Here is a 19,555-nt window from a genome sequence, read left to right as displayed (position 1 = left end):
GATGGTTGCCGGCTTGGTATGTGGGCCTGGTGTTGTCATAGCTTCCAACCTCTTGGGAGATACTGAAAATCTGATTTTTTTTTTAAATGTAAAGTTTCCCAACTTTTAAAATACTGTGAGAGCCAAATAAAACATGCCTACAGGCCCCATCCGGTCCAAGGGCCGCCGGCGTGAGAGCTGTGCTCTCGGTTCCCAGTTATTACTGCGGCTCAGCCTTAGCGCTTTGAAGAAGGAGAAAGGGCTGTTTATTTTTGGCCCTGGAACCTGGCATGAACTTGGAATGATAGCTGCCTGAACGCCAAGTGGTCAGGGCTCGCCGTGGGCCTCTGCAAGGGGACGTGTGTGCTTTTCCTCTTGTGATATAAGCTAAAGTCTGGGGCAGTCCCGCAGGCTCGGAGTCTGGGTACCCAGTGCAGATTGGCACACGCAGTCAGGAAGCAGAGCGGAGCAAGGCTTCAGCTCTCAGTTACTCGGCAAGAGGATGAGGCGGTTACATAGCATCACCGACTCAGTGGACGTGAACTTGAGCAAACTCTGGGAGACAGTGAAGGACAGGGAGGCCTGGCGTGCTGCAGCGTTACTAGCCACTGTGCTCCAGAGGCTATTGCAATGTAATGAAATACTCCCAAGTTTAATGGCTCAAAACAAAAACGAACAGTTAGCGCCTCACAGTTTCTGGGGGGCAGGGGTTCCAGGGTAGCCTGGTTGGGAAGTTCTTACTTAGGGTCTCGTGAGGCCTCGCGGAGTTGCAGCCAGGCTATCGGCTTGGGGTGCGGTCATCTGAGGGCTGAGCATCCAAGGAGGCTCCCTTATGTAATGCACAGGTTGGTGCTGATTGTTCATGGGTGGCCTTGGTTCTCTCAACTTGGGTCTCTTGAGCGTCCTTGCAACATGGCAGCCGGCTTCTTCCAGAGCCCGAGAGGCAGAGGAGCAAATGGAAGCCACACCCTGTCACCTCTCCAGAGTCTGCCGTCACAGAGACCAGCTGATTCCTCGAGGGAGGAGGCTACATGTGGATGTGAGTTCCGTGGAGGGCCATCCGGAAGGCTGTTGTGGGCTGAACTGTGTCCCCCTAAAATCCCCTTGTCGATGTCCTAACCCCCAGTACCTCAGAATGTGACTGTTTGAGGAGATGCGCCTTTAAAGCAGTGACTAATTTGAGGTAATATAAGGAGGGCCCTCATCCAGTGTGACCGCTGTCCTCACAGGAAGGGGAGCTCAGGACACGGGCGCACACAGGGAAGACACCGTGAGGGCGCAAGGAGAGGTCGGCCACTTGCAAGAAAGGGATCCTCAGAAGGGGCCAACCCGCAGGATAGCTCCAGCTTCCCGCCTCAGAACTGAGAGGACACAGAAGTCTATTGTTTAAGGCACCCAGTGTGTGTTCTCTGTTACTGCAGCCCCAGGAACTAACACAAAGGCTGATCATCACAGCTTTCAAGCAAAAAAATTAGGAAGAGCAGCAAGGCTGATGACCACGCCAGCTGTCAAAAAAGTGATGCTTTTGAACCATGGTGTTGGAGAAGACTCCTGAGAGTCCCTTGGACTGCAGGGAGATCCAACCAGTCCATTCTAAAGGAGCTGAGTTCTGGGTGTTCATTGGAAGGACTGATGCGGAAGCTGAAACTCCAGTACTTTGGCCACCTGATGCGAAGAGCTGACTCATTTGAAAAGACCCTGATGCTGGGAAAGATTGAGGGCAGGAGAAGAAGGGGACTTCAGGGGATAAGATGGTTGGATGTCATCACTGACACGATGGACATGAGTTTGAGTAAGCTCCAGGAGTTGGTGATGGACAGGGAAGCCTGGTGCACTGCAGTACATGGGGTCTCAGAGAGTCAGACACGACTGAGCGACTGAACTGAACTGAACTGAACTGTCATACAAGTTTAAACACAGATCTGGTGTCTCTATTGAAGGCGATGATGCAAAGACATTTCTGAAAGATCTTCAGGCAAGTCAGATCCTTCAGAACTTACAGCTCCTTTTGGGATTCCCCTGGAGGTTCAGTGGTTAAGACTCTGAGCTTCCAATGCAGGGGGCACGAGTTTGATTCCTCGTCAGGGAACTAAGATCCCACGTGTCACGTGGTGCAGCCAAATTTTTTTTAAAAAAGAAAGAAGTTATGGCTCCTGTATTGGAAAAGAAACTGAAAGAAAATTAAAAAGTGGCTGATCAGCGCTGGTCTCAGAGAAACCCCAGTGGAGCAGCATCTGACACAAGAAAGGATACGCCTTCCCACAGACCTGGGCATGGACTCTGGAAGGCAGGCTTCCAGAAAGCTCCCTGGGTGTCCACCATGGCACGTCATTTCCTGCAGCAGTTATACTTTCTGGGTGGGCTCCAGGGGTGCTATTTCCTTAATAAGAGAGTGAGAAAAACCACACAGTGGGTCTCAAAGGCTGGACTAAGGCCACCCCACGGCCAAGTGTGGGCAGGCCTGGACTTTTCAGCCAAAGATCAAGGTGCCAGGGGCTCCCACTGCCAAGACAGTCTAGTAAGAGCAACCCGCCTAATTATCTAAATAAACACAGGTTGTAAAGAGCGATTAAATGCAGTTTCAGTGTGAAACGGTAGCCAAAAATATAAAAATTAAATAGTTGAGTATCTTGTTATCACATGTATTGGGGCGGAGGGTAGTTTGCCAGGTAGAGAGGTGCAAACAAAATCAGGCTGGGAGGGAAATAACCACTTAAAAAAAAAAAAAAAAAGAATCCTGCCAATGGTTCAGCGCTCAGTGTCAACAAGGAAATGGTCAGAGCTACATAGGACCTGAATTACCTTGGGCCTCTTCCTAAAAATACACCGTGGGTTCTTTCACTCTCACCAAGATAAATTCTTTTGCTCCCAGGGTAACTATGAGTGCAGAAGCCTGTCTCTGCAAATCACACTGGTCACAGGACCTGCTGGGTCCAAGAGGATTGTGGTCTTGCAAATAGAGTCTTCCCCACGCTCTTCCTCTGTTAGCCTTAAGAAATATGGTCAGGCACACATCCTAAGAAAATATAAAGTTTCTGGGGCTCTCACATATTTCTGGCAAGAGTGTGAATTGATACAACCCTCCTGAACGGCTTGGCAGCATGTATCAAAAGCTTTAATATTTTGAATACCCTTTGACAAAGCAATCTACTTCCAAGAGTTAGAAACCGTCATGCTCGTGTGCAAGTATTTGGCTCTAAGGATGTTTCACGCACAATTCTTTATGGCATTAAACAATGGAAACCATCGGAACATCTACCAATAGGGTATTGTAAATAGAGCTGGCACATTTATAAAGTGAGAAACTATACAACTCTTTAAAATGATGCTTCTGTTAAAAAATTTTCATAAATATGCTAATAAATGAGGAAAAGCAGCATACAGAGTCATATGTATATGATCCATTGAGGGGGAAGGATATTTAAATATAGAAGTGACTAGAAGGATGCTCTTTAAAGGTTAGCCATTGTTTTTCTTGATTATGGAATTTACTGAGGATTTTTATTTTCCTGGTTTAGCAGTACTTGTGGTTTTCAAGTTTTCGGCTATAAACATGTATTTGAAACAGAAAAAAATAGTAGCTTACAGAAAAAACAATAATAGTTGTTGGACTTCCAAGAATAACTTCATAATTCTTTTGTTACTTCTTTTCAATATAGGTGGCTTATACGGAAGTCATACAGCTCATTCTCAATCTTGAGATGTAGGGTTTTTTCCAATTGATAAATGTGCTAATAATAGATAAATTTCCAATTGATAAATGTCCAAATAATAATAAGGCTCCTAAAGACAGCAAAAATATTCATAATCAACCCTGTGCACCCACAAAGCAATGAAAAATAGTAAAAAAAAAAATGAACTACAGGGGACTGCTGCTGCTGCTGCTGCTGCTGCTAAGTCACTTCAGTCGTGTCCGACTCTGTGCAGCCCCATAGACAGCAGCCCACCAGGCTCCTCCGTCCATGGGATTCTCCAGGCAAGAACACTGGAGCGGGTTGCCATTTCCTTCTCCAATGCAGGACAGTGAAAAGTGAGAGTGAAGTCGCTCAGTCGTGTCTGAATCTTAGCGACCCCATGGACTGCAGCCCACCAGGCTCCTCCGTCCATGGGACTTTCCAGGCAAGAGTACTAGGGGGATAAATTAGGAGTTTGGGATTAACAGATACACACTACTATACATAAAGCAGGTAAGCAACAAGGACCTACTGTGTAGCACAGAAAACTACATTCAGTGTCTTGTAATAACCTGTAATGGCAAAGGATCTGAAAAAGAACATATATGTATAACTGAATCGCTTTGCTATACTCTTGAAACTAACGCAACATTGTAAATTAATCCTACTTCAATAAAAAATTTTAAGTAAACGGGAAGAAAATTCAAAGGATATATCTTTACTCCTAGATAAACTTCCCATAGCTCCTGGGGCAAATTGAGGTATACAAAAGGATCATTTATCATTACATTTGCAGAAAAATTTACATTTCTGAAAAAAATTACCCCAGAGACACTCATATTGAAAATCTGTCTTCTATCCAGATATGAATTTTGTTTTTCTTTTTAAGAAAGTTCATTTTGTACGCTTTCATTTCAAACCAATGTAAACTCACAAAAACTTGGAAAGTATCTTAAAATCAATAGGGGGGAAAAATTCTTTCTCATCAGCCAAAAATAGCCCCCTGAGAATCTTAGTGATTCTCCTTCCAGTATTTGTGTGTGTAGTATATAGTATATCTCATCATTCCATATGCCTGTTTTCACTTGAAAGAACCAAAGAAGGCATTTAGTTCAGACTATAAATTATCTAAGTCCCAAAGGCCTTTTGTAGAAGTACCGCTTTCCCATCTGAGGTAGTGGCCCGATGTCAGTCACGGTAACTGACGAACACCGGATGCTGCCACTGGGCCCTCTAAATGTAACCTTCGTGCAGTACTCATGCCAGCCAGTAAATCAGCACTGCTCTCCATATGGTCACTATTCCGCTGAGGAAACAGGCTCAGCGAGGGAGCTCATTCAACCTCAGCGACAGCTGGTGAGAGCAGTTCACATTTATGTGCGCTTTGACTCCTGCAGTTGCTTTGCACAAGTCTCACAGAAAGACGGTAAAAATGATGTTCCTGTAGCTCTGGGGGAGGAACACAGAGTCTCAGGGAGTTGAACAGATAGTAGGTTCTGGGCAAACAGCAGAGAAACCCCAGAGCCCTCCAGGAGCTCCCCATCCAATGACAGATCCAGGCACAAAAGCGGCTAAGGGAACACAACGCGACTCACAGGGAGCGCCCACTGCAGACCCAGCTCCATGCAGCAGCCCGCTCGGTGGGGCAGCCCGTGTCCTGGAAACCCCTACCCTCGCCCCTCAGGCTCGGGGCTGGTAGCCTCTCTCTGCTGTTCCTCCTCAGGGCCCTGCACCATCCTTTGAGGGGTTCATATCCCATTCACGCCTTTGTAAAGTCTCTTTATCAAGCCCACTTTACGTGGTCTGATTTGAGCCCTGGGTGGGCTGCCAGAACACTGTTCAGGCTGTTAGTCTTTACTCTTCACAGAGACATGCTTGATGCTCTGGCACTTCAAAACCTCTCCTTCCATCCTCAATGGCTGCCTGACTTGCTCAGTTTACTTTTCTGTCATTTATGAGAACCCCACCAAATTTAGCCCAGCAAGATGCGTCCTTTAGACTGAAGTATTCAGACGCAGTCAGAAAACAGATGCAAGTTGCCAAGTAGAACTGACCCAGGGGCCAACAAGAGGATGACAGCTTCCGACGGCCCCTCCAGGCAGCTTTTCTCAGCGTAGATTCGAACTCATGGGTCACCCTCCCAGAACACATTCCAAAGCCAGGTGTATGGGATGTTTGCATTTCCTGGTGTCCAGGCCAGTCCACCGGTCCATTCATTGAATTCATCATTGTTGGCTGCCTACCGTGTGCCATGCACTCCAGTGATCAGGCATTGTGGGATTGGACTTGGCAAATAAACCAGAACCTTCATGAAGATATTCAGATCAAGTGCCTTCATAATAATGTTCCTCATCATTTGTTGAGATATACATATTACATACTTTTAGGTATATAACATGAAGAAGGAAATGGCAACCCACTCCAGTGTTCTTGCCTGGAAAATCCAACGGACAGAGGAGCCTGGTGGGCTGCAGTCCATGGGGTAACAAAAGAGTTGGACATGACTTAGCAACTAAACCAAACAAGCTATGTTGCAAAAATATGTACATATATATTCATATATATGCCCATATATATACACACACACATTTATACATATATGTTTATATGATCCATATAAGCATGCTCCATATATTATTATATGTGAGAATATAAAATAAACACATATAAATAAATATATCTAATTTATATGTTTCATATATGTGTGTATGTATTTATTTAATCGTCATTTCCTTAAGATCATTGTCTTCCCACCTCTCTGGTGTTTACCACAGATTCTTGCTTTCAACTGGACTCTTACGGATCTCTAAAATATTAATATAAGAGGGAGAGATGGAACTTCTCTGAGATGTGAGCTTCCCCACCTTTATCTAGCTGCATATTGTTATATAAACAACTTATGATACTAATAATATATCATATTCTCTGTATATTTTCTATGAAATATAAGATGTATAATCAACAACCTATCTCATGAGACACACGAGTGAAACACAGCCTCAGCAGAATGCTTGCTGTTACCGTAACTGAGCTGAACTTTGCAGGGTCTCTAGAATTCTCTCCCTCTCTGTTCCCTGCTGTTCAAGCCCTTAATTCCTCCCAACAGGTATGATTAAAATTGCTTCCAAACCAGTCTCCCTCCCTTTGGTTCCTTGTCTCTCCCAGGGCACCCAATAGCGATGTCCCCAAAGGACGCAAGCATCAGGGTGTTTCTTGGGGCCCCTGGCACTTGCAGAATAGAGCTCAAAGTCTCTAGCTCAGCTTTCAGAAGAAGTTGGACCTTGCTCTCTTTTACTTTTCCTCATCGAGTATTGCAACTTACTTGCCCGCACCTGCTATTCCAGCTCAGGCTCAGCCCTTAGACGCCCGCTAAGTGCTTCCGGCTCACTGACTTTGGTGTTTATGCCTTTCTCTCTTGGCCTGCCGGTACCCTGGTCATTTCCCTTCTCCAAGGACCAAGCCCCCTCCTCCGTAAGGCCTGTCTTGGCCACTCTGGTCCCCAGCAATCTCTGCCTCCTCCGACCCCGTCACGTCCTGTCTAAACCATCACTGCTGGTACTCACCCTGTTTCACGTTGCTAGACGGCAGGTCACCTGAATGGGCTCTGTCTTCCAGCCCCATCGCACATCCTGTGGACTCATGGCGGGCTTCTCTCGGTTGTTTTCTTTGGACTGCACATGACGCAGTGCCTCATTCTCCATACGTGTTCAGTTAATATTTAGTAACGGTGAAGATCTTGTGCCAGAGTGCCGAAAAAGCTGGCCAAATGTTTCTTCATCCATCTGCCCGTTCATTCATTCATCAGCTATTGGATTTCCACAGCTGGTCAGGCCGGAAAAACTAGATGATGAACAAAATAGAAATAGCCCCTGTCCTCACAGTGCTTATGTTCACATAGGAGAGAAGGATTCTCAAAATCAACCAATAACTAAACTGTTTCAAAGAGCAGTAACCAATAACTAAACTAAAGGAGTAAAAGAAAGAGTCTTTATTCAGTGTTTTACACGTTTTGCCTGCTGTGTATGCAAGACCAGTTACATGACTGGGCAGAGGCAGTGTAAAATGCAGATGTAGGCCCCCTTGTTCAAAAATGTATAAGGATTTCTGATGGGCTCATTTGTAGAGACGTGGGTGCACGTAGAGTCTGTCATACAGAGTGAAGTCAAAAAGAGAAAAACAGATATCGCATATTAATGCATATATACAGAATCAAGAAAAATGGTACAGATGAACTTATTTGCAGGGCAGAAATAGAGACATGGATGCAGAGAACTGAAGTGTGGACACAGCCGGGGGAAACGAGAGGGGCAGTGAACTGGAAGAGGAGCATTGACAGATGCACGCTGCTGTGTGTACAACAGTTGATGGGAAGCTGCCACAGCACGGGAACTCAATCATGTGCTCGGTGGTGGCCTAGAAGGCTGGGATGGGGGTGTGGCTGAGTGGAGCGCTCAAGAGGGAAGGGGTGGGTGTATACCTGTAGCTGATTCACGGTGTTGTACGGCAGAAACTAACACAGCATTATGTAAAGCAATTATATTCCAATAAAAACTAAAAAGAAAACAAAATTTTAGTAAATCGCTAATATTATAATATATAACACAATATGATATATAGATAGGTTTTCAGACCATGACAGCAGAGTATTAGAGTAAGCTGATTAAGCCCTTCCAGCACTGCCTGTATAGTATTCAGCCTTCTGTGGGGTGCTTTAATGAGACGGAAAATAATCGAATAATCACAGCTAATCTCCATGAACTGTGAAGTCCGGCTCAGAAAATAACCGAAGCCATACATGGATTCTAACCTAGAAGTTTTTGATGTCTCCTGCCTCTCAGATTGTCTGTCTTACTCGGCTCTGCACGTGTTATCCAGGAGATGTTACGGGAAGCAGAGGTGCAAAGTCCTCGTCAACAACCACCATTTCGGAAGCCCCTGTCTGCCAGGAGTGAAAAAATATCTCTCGGTCTTCTACGCGTGTGGTAAGGATACACCCTCCGCCAGCCGTTTGGAGATTTTGCCTCCTGGGGAGGCGGTGGTCGTGTGAACAGAAGGAGGTTTGGAGCAACAAGTCATGGCATCTGCCCAACACACCCTGACACTGTGTTGTCTTCTGTCACACTCATGAGGCTTCCTCCTGTCCTTTATCCTCGTTTATAATGTCCATGTCATAAGCGATAGAATTTTCTTGGGTCAAAGGTGCTTTTAGCTGGACTTCCCTGTGGTTCAGTGGTTAGGACTCTGCCCTTCCACTGCAGGGGACATGGGTTCGATCCCTAGTAGGGAAACTAAGATCCTGCATGCCACATGGCCAAAAAAAAAAGAAAAGTGATTTTAGTAATCAGATTGGCAGCAAGAGGGGAGGGAAGGAGAAGAATAAGGAAACGGGATAAAGCGGATGTCACCGAGAAGAACGATTTTAATCTGAGTTCTCAGGAGGCTCTAGAATTTATAGATACGTCATGTAAGTTCACGGAGTATTGCTTGACTCCTAGTTAATCTTCCAGTCTTGCGTTTGGGCCCTAAAATGACTAATTCTCAGGACTGCCAATAGCCATTTTATCGATGTATCCCTGGGGTTAAGCCAACAGATCAAATGCTTACCTATAGCCTTTAAATATGTTACATGACAGCCTTACTTTTTTTTCCTAGTGTCTTCCAATCATAAAATGAAATTCTTGGTTCAATTGATTCCAATTTTATAAAGCGACATTTATAAATCAAGTGTTAATTACCCCTGAGGGCACCATGGATTTCTAGTTTGTAATCCTGACACGTGGACTGCTGAGGGGTTTTTGTTTCTGTTTTCAAATAAGTATAGAAGCAAAGGAAAAGCAAAGAACGTCGTAACTGAAGAACCCAATACTTGTGCTCATGGAAACCTCTTTCTCCCTGCCAGGTACCCCTAGCCTTTTCTTCTTCTTCTTTTTTTAAACAGCTTTATTGAGCTATAAATCACAAACTATACAGTTGACCCCTTAATCATACAAATCAGTGGTCTCAATAGAGTCACAGCATTGTGCAACTCCCATTGCAATTAACTTAAGAACATTCTTGGGAATTCCCCAGCAGTCCAGTGGTTAAGATTCCAAGCTTCTACTGAAGGGGTAGAAGTTCGATCCCTGGTCAGGGAACTAAGATCACATATGCACAGTCAGTAAAATAAATGAAAATTTTTAAAAATTTAAGAACAGTCTCATCACATCCCAAAGAAACCCTGGACCCTTTAGCAGTCCTCCCCCAATCCACCCCTCGCCCCCTAGTCCCACCTCAAGCAACCACCACTTCCGATCTTATGGATTTACCTCTTCTGGACATTTCGTATGGATGGAGTTGGACAATGTGTGATTCTCTGTGACTGGCTTCTTTGCCTAGTATGTCCTCAGGGTGCATCTATGGTGGAGTACATGCCAGTACATCATTCCTTTTTACAGCTCAATAATATTTTGTTGCAACCACAGCATTTTATATCCTGAGCTAAATATGTCCTCTGCAATATCAGAGCTGGAATAGGTACAGTGAAGTAACTACAGAAATACAGTCCCAAAATAATAGCGCCCACATTCACGTTCCAGGAGGCACGGTTTGATTTGCCTTCCAGTCTTTACTGGTTCCCGTGTGAAGCAGCTCTGGGTAGCCTGGAACCTATTCTGGTTGAGTTTCCTCAAGAAACTCAAGAAGTCACATGTGTGTTCTAAATCGCTTCAGTCGTGTCCGACTCTGTGTGACCCCATGGACTGCAGCCTTGCCAGGCTCCTCTGTCCATGGGATTCTCCAAGGCAAGAATGCTGGAGTGGGTTGCCGTGCCCTCCTCCAGGGGATCTTCCGCACTCAGGGATGGAGCCTGCGTCTCTATGTCTCCTGCATTAGCAGGCAGGTTCTTTACCACTAGCGCCACCTGGGAAACCCCAAAAAGCTGCATAGATCAGTCTGAAGTTCCAGTAACTGCAGGTCTCTCTAGCTGAGCGTGGAAGGAAGGGCAGGACGGTAACCTGCAAGTAAGGTGGGTTTCCTGATGTGCCTTCATGGGCGAGGCGAGGGCCGTGCCCAGGCTGAGGCTCCTTTTAGCTAAGACAGGGTGGGCTTTCAGGACCTGAGGAGTCACACGTCCCAGCCCAAGCTTCCTCTCCTTCATTCACTCGTTCAGCACGTTGTTGGTATGTTTTAGTTAAAAAAGAAAAGACGCCGTTATGAATTATCAGTGGAGGAAGAGAGATGCGCTTAATGGCTCAGTTGTGTCGGGCTCTTTGTGACCCCATGGACTGTAGCGTGCCAGGCTCCTCTGTCCATGGATTCTCCAGGCAAGAAGTGGGTTCCCGTGCCTTCCTCCAGGGGAAAGGATTGAACCCAGGTCTCCCACATAGCAGGCAGATTCTTTACCATCTGAGCCATGAGGGAAGCCCTGGGGGAAGAGAGATGAGCATTAAACAAATCACCAGAGAAATCTGTCTTTACCCGCTGTGATGAATGATGATGCTTCAGCAAAGGGCAGGATGGGACTTCCCTGGTGGCCCAGTGGCTAGGACTCAGCTCCCAGTGCGGGGGCCCCGAGGTTAGACCCCTGGTCAGGGAGAATCCACATGCCGCAAGTAAGACCCAGTGCAGCCAAATAAGTTTTATTTGTTTGTTTTAAGGAAAGGCCAGGATGCTGTGCAGAAGGATAATGGTAGAGGGGCCTTTTAGTTTGTGGGGAAGGTTGAGAAATCTTCCACAGAGAACCTTCCTTGGGGGTGAATTTGCCCCTGTGCTCTGAGGGGTGGGGAGGCGTGAGCTGGCAGATGCTGAGTGGGAGAGGAGGGGTGAGTGGGTGAGGACGGAGGTGGGTAAGATGGTACAGGAGGGGGCCAGGAATCAGGTCCTGTGAGGCCTGGGAGGAGGTGCCAGTGGGAGACTTGTTCGGTGATGATGTTTAGAGTCTTAAAGGACCGCTCCAGCTGAAAGAGGGTGGGCTGGATGGGATGGACGCAGAGACCAGTTCGACTGGAAGCGGGCTGGAAGACATGGTAAACATTGGGTGGATTGGAGAGGTTTGGGAAAGTAGGAAGATAATTTGAGACCCTGGAGGCACCTGGCCTATTTGGAAAGATTGGGGTCCAGAGAAGGTGGCGAGGGCCAGAGGACATGTCCTTTCTCACCATGGGGGTGGGAGCAGACACTCTGGAAATGGATGGAGGGACGGCTTGGAGTTCCAACTGCGTGGCTCCCGTCTTCTCAAAAGAAGTGTGAGCCGGGGTGGTCGGCTGTGAGGATGGGGCAGCAGGGAGGGGAGAGGGGATAGAGGAGATCAAAGTCTGAAGTGAGGGCTGTGGGGGCCGGAGGACAGGCTGACTTCAGGAAGGATGGTGGTGATGTGAGCTGGGTGTGCCGAGGGCCTGCGGGGTTAGTGGTCCAAGTTCTCGGGGACGCTGGTTGGTGGGTACATCCAGCCGGATGCATGAGGGCTGGCGGGAAACAAGGGCTCCTCGGATGAGGTCAGAGGATGGCAGGGGAGGCATCTGAGTGAGTTCATTGGAGGATAGGAGGCCGAGGTCAGAGAGGGGGCTTTGCTTTTTGGTTTCAGATGTGGGACCATGGACAGTTCCCCCCTTGTCTTCCCTGTGGTTCTCCAGGAGTTATTCTAAAGGGGAGGGGGTGACTCTCACTCTCTGAGCAACTCAGGGTCCCCAACCTCTCCTCCCTGCTCCCCCATCCAAACAGATGCCTTCTCAGGCAACTTCTCATCACTTCTAATCACCTTCTAAGTGGTTGACATTTTAAAATCATTTCTCCCCTTGACGGATGGGTTGTCACTGTGAAACTCGAATCATTAGAAAGTGATTTGCAATGTCTGTGTATTTTTTTTAGATCACCGAATGGGGCGTGGAATGGGGGCATTTTATGTTTAAAAAAAAAAAAAAAAAACATATTCCCACTAATGTGGAAGTTCATACAGAAAAGAAGGAAGTCAGGAATTAATTTCTAAGCGGATCTGTCTTACTCCTTTGGATATGAGCGAAGAAACCGATTTGAGCTGGTTTAAGCCCGAAGTGAGTTGGTTGGGGAGGTAGCCTACGGGTAGAAAGCCATCTTCAGAAGCCAGACCAGGAAAGAAAGCCTCAGGGCGGGACTAAACTGGAACTTCGCGAGCATGGAGTCTCTCTGTCTGTGTGTCTCTCTGCTTCTCTCTCTCCCCTCTACGGCTTTTCTCTGAGCTTGGGCTAGATGGCATACAGTCATCCCCACAACCCAGGCGATTCTTACGTTACACTTTTCTGTCCTAACAATTTATAAAGACTACCAATCTGGCAACTTCCTTCCAAATTCCTACCAGAGAGCTGTTTCTTTGGCTGGACTGGGGTCAGGTAGCCCCCTCCTGTGATCTGCCTTGGCCAGAGACCATGTGACATGATATGATTATAAACTTGGCTGCCAGAGAGCGGCCCAGCCAACCTCCCACCCTAAACAAGATGCTCTTACATAAGAGCCTCAGGGAAGTGAAGGAAAGTCGCTCAGTCACGTCTGACTCTTTGTGACCCCAGGGACTATACAGTCCATGGAATTCTCCAGGCCAGAATCCTGGAGTGGGTAGTCTTTCCTTTCTCCAGGGGATCTTCCCAACCCAGGGATGTAACCCAGGTCTCCCACATGGCAGGCGGATCCTTTACCAGCAGATCCACCAAGGAAGCCCAAGAATACTGGAGTGGGTAGCTATCCCTTCTCCAGAGGATCTTCCTGACCCAGGAATCGAACCAGGGGTCTCCTGCATTGCAGGCGGATTCTTTACCCACTGAGCTATCAGGGCCAGGAAGGTCCACCCCACTGATGTCTGTTCCAATACCCGGCTTCTAACTGTGGTCTCCACTGCCCAGCAATCTTGAGGTGCCCACCCAGTACCCCACTCCTTGGGTTGGGGTGTGGGTGAGCACTGTGTTCCTTGCCCTCATGGGATGGAATGTGGTGATTCCAGACCCCGGTGATGTAGCAGACCAGGAGGGCTTCCCAGGGGAGTGGGTCAAGTGAGACCAGGTGAGTAAGAGTCAGCAAGGTGAAGGGCAGGCAAATACTGGGAGGTGAGCACAGGGCTGAGGGCCCTCGGAGATGGGAGACTGAGGATTGGCTTGTAGCTGAGGGCACCTGGTGGCTGAGACAGTAAAAGAATCCGCCTGCAGTGCAGGAGACCTGAGTTCAATCCCTGGGTTGGGAAGATCCCCTGGAGAAGGCAGTGATAACCCTCTCCAGCATTCTTGCTTGGGAAAATCCCACGGACAGAGGAGCCTGGTAGGCTACAGTCCAGGGGTCACAGAGAGCTGGACATGACTTAGCAACTTAACACTAAGGGCAGAGGGGAGCCTTTGGAGGGTTTTTCCTGGGAACGTAAGTAATTTGCATTTTAATAAGAACACGCCTCCTATTTTTTGGCTTCAGTTAATCCTGCTTCTCCCTCCCTCACTGCTCTTTGGCTGGGCTAGAGTTTCAGCCTCTCCGTGTACCCTCAGGGGAGTGATCCAGGCTGCAGGCCTTTTGCTCTTTGAACTGTAGGCGGCGGGTCTGGCTGATGTCAGACCCTTGGTCATTGATTGTGCTGGGAGGTGTTTTGCTTGAGCACTCTTTTGCTTTGCTTTGCTTGAGCACTCTTCTTTAATGCATGAGGTCCTGGCTCTCAGTTTTTATCCAATTTAGTTATTAGCCACACTTCTTGGGTGGGATTAGGTTTTAGACTTTCTTCCTAACAGGAGGAGGCAGACCCAGAGAACTTGATCAGCTTTTCCCCTCTCCTTCGGAGAGGACTTCTCCCTGGGCCCAAAGCCAGTGATCCTGAGGGTCACTGAGACAGAGGAACATCCCGCATCCCTGCCCTGACAGTTTCTGAGAGGGACAGGAAACATGCGGACCTCATGAGGAGTCTGCGGCTCCTCCCAGGAGGTGGGCACCAAGAGGATGTGGGGACAAGAAGGATGGTGGTGCCAGAATGCGGGGTACCTCCTTCAGTAGGTGCTGGCATTGGGGGACAGGAGGGATAGAAAGTGCTGGGACTGAGGCCAGGAGGAATGGGTGGTGCAGGTTTGGGACAGGCAGGATGAGGGGATGCCAGGATTCAGAGATGCCCGAGCAACGTGGGTGCCTAGTGAAAAACAACAACAGTAAAGCAGAGGTCTCTTTTGTCTCTGATGTGAAAAATTACTTGGGGCTCTCATTTCAACCCGTGGAGGCTTCTTTATTAAAGCTGCTCTGGTCTAGGCTTGACACAGACTCATTCAGGGAGAAAATAAATTCGGGAAGGGGGCCTGCCTAAATTTAGCAAACCATTGGCGCCCATTAGAATCATCATCTCTGGTTTTATGTAACAGACTTGAGAGGGACGATCTGAGTGGGAATCGCTTTGTGTCTTGGTGGTGGTGGTTGTTCAGTCACTCAGTCGTGTCCGGCTCTTTGGGACCCCGTGGACTGTAGCCCGCCAGGCCTCCCTGTCCTTCACCATCTCCAGAGCTTGCTCACACTCACTGGGTTGGTGATGCCATCCAACTGTCTCATCCTCTCCTTTATCCAGTTTCCAGAGGCTGAATGTCCCCGTGTCACAGAAGAGAGCAAGGGCATGTATGAGTGAGACTAGGAATTGAAGCGTCACTCTTGACGAGGTGATCGTGCGTCTCTGAGCCCCAGTTTCCCATCTGCAGGGATGGGGGTGTTACACATCTTCGCTAAGAGGACTGCACGAGAGGCGTGATTTAAATGCTGAGCACAGGAGCCCACGCTCAGTGGGAGCTCCATGAAAAGTGGTTTGCTGGCTCCCCCAGTCGTTCAGACAGTAAAGACTTCACCTGCAATACAGGAAACCCAGGTTTGATCCCTGGGTCTGGAAGATCCCCTGGAGGAGGGCATGGCAACTCACTCCAGTATTCTTGCCTGGAGAATTCCATGGGCGGAGGAGCCCGGTGGGCTGCAGTCCATGGGGTCACAAAGAGTCAGACAGGACTGAGCAACTAACACTTTTTACCTCAAATGGAGATGGGTTTGTGGGGTGGTAGTAATTCACACCCAGTGTCTGTCCTTATTCTGAATCAGTTTGAAACAGGACATACGAGAATCTGACAGGTGTGTTCATAACTGTTGTTATTTTAAAGGTCCGAAAAGATTCTCCCACCGTGAGAGCCATTTTCCAGCAGTAAATGGGCAAGTTCCCTGTAGCTATAGCATGTGGAAAAAGTGAAAGTCGCTCAGTCATGTCCGAGTCTTTGTGACCCCATAGACTATACAGTCCATGAAGTTCTCCAGGCTAGAATACTGGAGTGGGTGGCCTTTCCCTTCTCCAGGGGATCTTCCCAACCCAGGGATCGTACCCAGGTCTCCCACATTACAAGCGGATTCTTTACCAGCTGAGCCACAAGGGAAGCCCAATCTATAGCATACACAGGCAATTCACGTTTTATTCTGCAAAACTCATCCCACAATGTCCTTCATTTCTGAGCAGTCCATCTTTCCTGCATTGAAAAGCCTCTGGCATTTTCAGGGATCCCAGCTCTCTTCCTACTGTATCTTGAGAACAAGCCAAGAGATGAGACATGGGAAAGAAGCACCACTCCGCAGAGAAAGCTCACGCCTGCCGAGGGATCAGGGTGCAGAAGTGATGGAGAGCCTGTTTCATCAGAAAGCACCCGGGGCAGCACAGCTCAGCTCTCCGGGGTACCACCAGGGGTCCTGGGACCAGCAGTGGGCTTGTTGGCCAAGGGGCATTCCTGGGGAAGGGCTGGGCAGTGTCCACCACCTCCAGTAATGTCACCGTGCCGCCCTGAAAAGTGACCCCTGCTGCTGACGCTCACAAAGGCACCAGGGCCTCCTGCTCGTGGAATATTCACAATGTAGGAACGTCCTGGGACATCCCCCAGAAGACTTCTGTTAAGCACGTTGAGAAAGGAAATGAGGTTTTCTTGCTGCTAGAAATGTCTTACCAGCGCTTTTGCAAAAAAAAAAAAAAAAAAAAAGTCAGCACAGTTGAACTTGCCCAGTTTGTATTGGCTTCATTTCTATTTCCCGTTGCCACTTCTCCCAGATCCCAGCTGGGCTGAAGAACAAATAAAAATAAACAGTTTTCTGCAGCAAAAACACTTGGCTCCCTCTCCCTTTTCCCAGCTGGGCTGCAGTGTGGGGGTCTTCAGAACTCGTGCTTTGCCCTCCTGTTTTGACTCCTGCCACCATCACGTCTGCCTTGCCTGGAGGGTCTTGAGATCTGGATAGTTTATTCTTAGGGTCAATTTGGCAGACTCTTGAACCATCTTCCATAGGAGTCTATTACACTGCCCTCTCTCTTTATCTTTTAGTAATCCTTTCTTACAATACAGAGAGCTGCCATTCTAGCACAGAGCCTTCGAATTCTCTGTAGGCTTATTAAGAAAGAGATGAGTTAAGAGCTGTGGGCAGAAAGCAGAATTGCAGCTGGGAGAGGTCAGTGGTGGGTTTTGAGTTAGTTCCATTCATTTTGTTTCACTGTATCTCAGGGAAGTTGATGTTCAGCATTAATGCTCTTGAGGTGTGATTTACATACCTTAAAATTCACCCAGTTCATGTAGAAACAATTCAGTGATTTCTGGTAAACCTTCAGAGCTTTTCAGCCTTAACCAGGCTTCCCAGATGGCTCAGTGGTAAAGAATTCGCCTGCCAAGGTAGGAGACCCCTGGGTCAGAAAGATCCCACAAAGAAGGAAATGACAACCCACTCCAGCATTCTTACCTGGGAAATCCCATGGACGGAGGGACCTGGGGCCACAAAGAGTCGGACACGTCTGAGCATTTACACAAGTGCAGCTTTCACCACACTCCAATTTTAAAACATCTCCATGATCCCCCAAAGTTCCCTCGTGGGCACATGTGGTCAGTCCCATCCCCACCTCGGTCTTGTGTATGCTCAGTCGCTCAGTCCTGTCCTACTCTTTTGCAACTCCCTGGCCTGTAGCTCGCCAGGCTCTTTTGTCCATGAGATTCTCCAGGCAAGAATACTGGAGTGGGTTGCCATTTCCTCCTCCAGGAGATCTTCCCGACCCGGGGATGGAGCCTGTGTTTTCCTTGTCTCCTGCAGTACAGGCAGATTCTTACCACTGAGTCAGTGGGAACTACTAATTTACTTTTTGTCTCTATACACTTGACTTTATCTGGAGACTTTATATGAATGGAATCATACCGTATGTGGTCTTGTGTCTGGCTTCTTTCACTGAGCGTAATGTTTTTGAGATTTATCCATGTTGTAGCAGTCGGCCTTCTGTATCTGTGGGTTCCACATCCATGGATTCAACCAACCACAGAACTGAACATATTTGAAAAAAAATTCTTGGAAATTCCAAAAAGCAAAACTTGAATTTACTCCACATTGACAACTATTTACAATAATACATTTACATTGTATTTGTGACTATTTACATTGTATTAACTATTATCAACATTCAGAAAACTAAGATCATGGCCATCTGGTCCCATCACTTCATGGAAAATAGATGGGGAAACAGTGGAAACAGTGTCAGACTTTATTTTTTGGGGCTCCAAAATCGCTGCAGATGGTGATTGCAGCCATAAAATTAAAAGACGCTTATTCCTTGGAAGGAAAGTTATGACCAACCTAGACAGCATATTAAAAAGCAGAGACATTACTTTGCCAACAAAGGTCCGTCTAGTCAAGGCTATGGTTTTTCCAGTGGTCATGTATGGATGTGAGAGTTGGTCTGTGAAGAAAGCTGAGCGCTGAAGAATTGATGCCTTTGAACTGTGGTGTTGGAGAAGACTCTTGAGAGTCCCTTGGACTGCAAGGAGATCCAACCAGTCCATTCTAAAGGAGATCAGTCCTGGGTGTTCATTGGAAGGACTGATGCTGAAGCTGAAACTCCAATACTTTGGCCACCTCATGCGAAGAGTTGACTCATTGGAAAAAACCCTGATGTTGGGAGGGATTGGGGACAGGAGAAGAAGAAGGGGACAACAGAGGATGAGATGGCTGGATGGCATTACCGACTCGATGGACGTGAGTTTGGGTGGACTCCGGGAGTTGGTGATGGACAGGGAGGCCTGGCATGCTTCGGGTTCATGGAGTCGCAAAGAGTCGGACACAACTGAGCGACTTCACTTTCACTTATGACTATTTACATTGTATTAAGTATTGTCAGTAACCTAGAGATGGTTTAAAGTATACAATAGGATATTGGGTGGGTTGCATGCAAATCAGATGCCATTTTATATGAGGGAATTGAGTGCCTGTGTGTTCTGGTATCCAAGGTGGGTCCTGGAAGCAAACCAAGAAGACCCCAGTGATTGGATGCCACTCCTTGCTATTGCTAAATATATTCTATTGGATAGATATACCATATCACTAAGTCTTGTCTGGCTCATTTGTAACCCCTTGGACTATAGCCCACCAGGTTCCTCTGTCCATGGGATTTCCCAGGCGAGAATACTGGAGTGGGTTGCCATTTCCTTCTCCAGGGGATCCTCCCGAAGGCAGGGATCGAACCTGCAGCTCTTACATTTCATTCTTCCCCACTGAGCCACCAGGGTAGCCAACTAAATATTGTTCTATGGGATAGATATACCATATCTTCTTTATTTGTTCTCCATGGTTTTTTTTTTTTTTTTAATACTGCAAGATAGACCTTTCTGGGACATTTGATGATCGTATGGGTACCATTGGTGTATCTGTGTGAGTGTGTTGGACAAGCAGAGTGAATGATATATGTACTGATTAGAAAATTGATCTTTTTAATCTTATCTACAGGACATTTTAAAGATCTGTTTAAGTGTCCAAAGTATCTAAAATATCTCTTTTTGGTTTTCAGTTCCCAAGAATATACTCACCGCAATTGACCCATCAGTTGCTAATCTAAAACCTTCTGTGAAGCAGAAAGATGGCGACTATGGTAATGTTTATGGCTTACTATCAGGATTTCT

The 19,555-nt window shown here is 47.2% G+C and overlaps 1 protein-coding gene across 7 annotated transcripts in view; it reads left to right on the top strand.

Moving 5' to 3' along the window:
* Window positions 1-19,555, top strand: part of EVA1C (eva-1 homolog C) — a 128,778-nt gene that overhangs the window by 71,513 nt on the left and 37,710 nt on the right. For 5 of the 7 annotated variants that reach the window (XM_070367128.1, XM_070367142.1, XM_070367118.1 and 2 more), the window contains 2 exons: window positions 8,492-8,635; window positions 19,444-19,524. In XM_070367128.1, coding sequence (XP_070223229.1) covers window positions 8,492-8,635; window positions 19,444-19,524 — 225 coding nt within the window. The remainder of the gene's footprint in view (window positions 1-8,491; window positions 8,636-19,443; window positions 19,525-19,555) is intronic. The other 2 variants (XM_070367133.1, XM_070367150.1) reach the window with 2 other exon arrangements.

Source organism: Bos mutus, chromosome 1 (assembly GCF_027580195.1).
Source record: "Bos mutus isolate GX-2022 chromosome 1, NWIPB_WYAK_1.1, whole genome shotgun sequence".
In the NCBI taxonomy this organism is placed as follows: Eukaryota; Metazoa; Chordata; class Mammalia; order Artiodactyla; family Bovidae; genus Bos; species Bos mutus.
The sequence above is the reverse complement of the archived record's forward strand: the minus strand, read 5'-3'. Positions and strand labels throughout refer to the sequence as shown.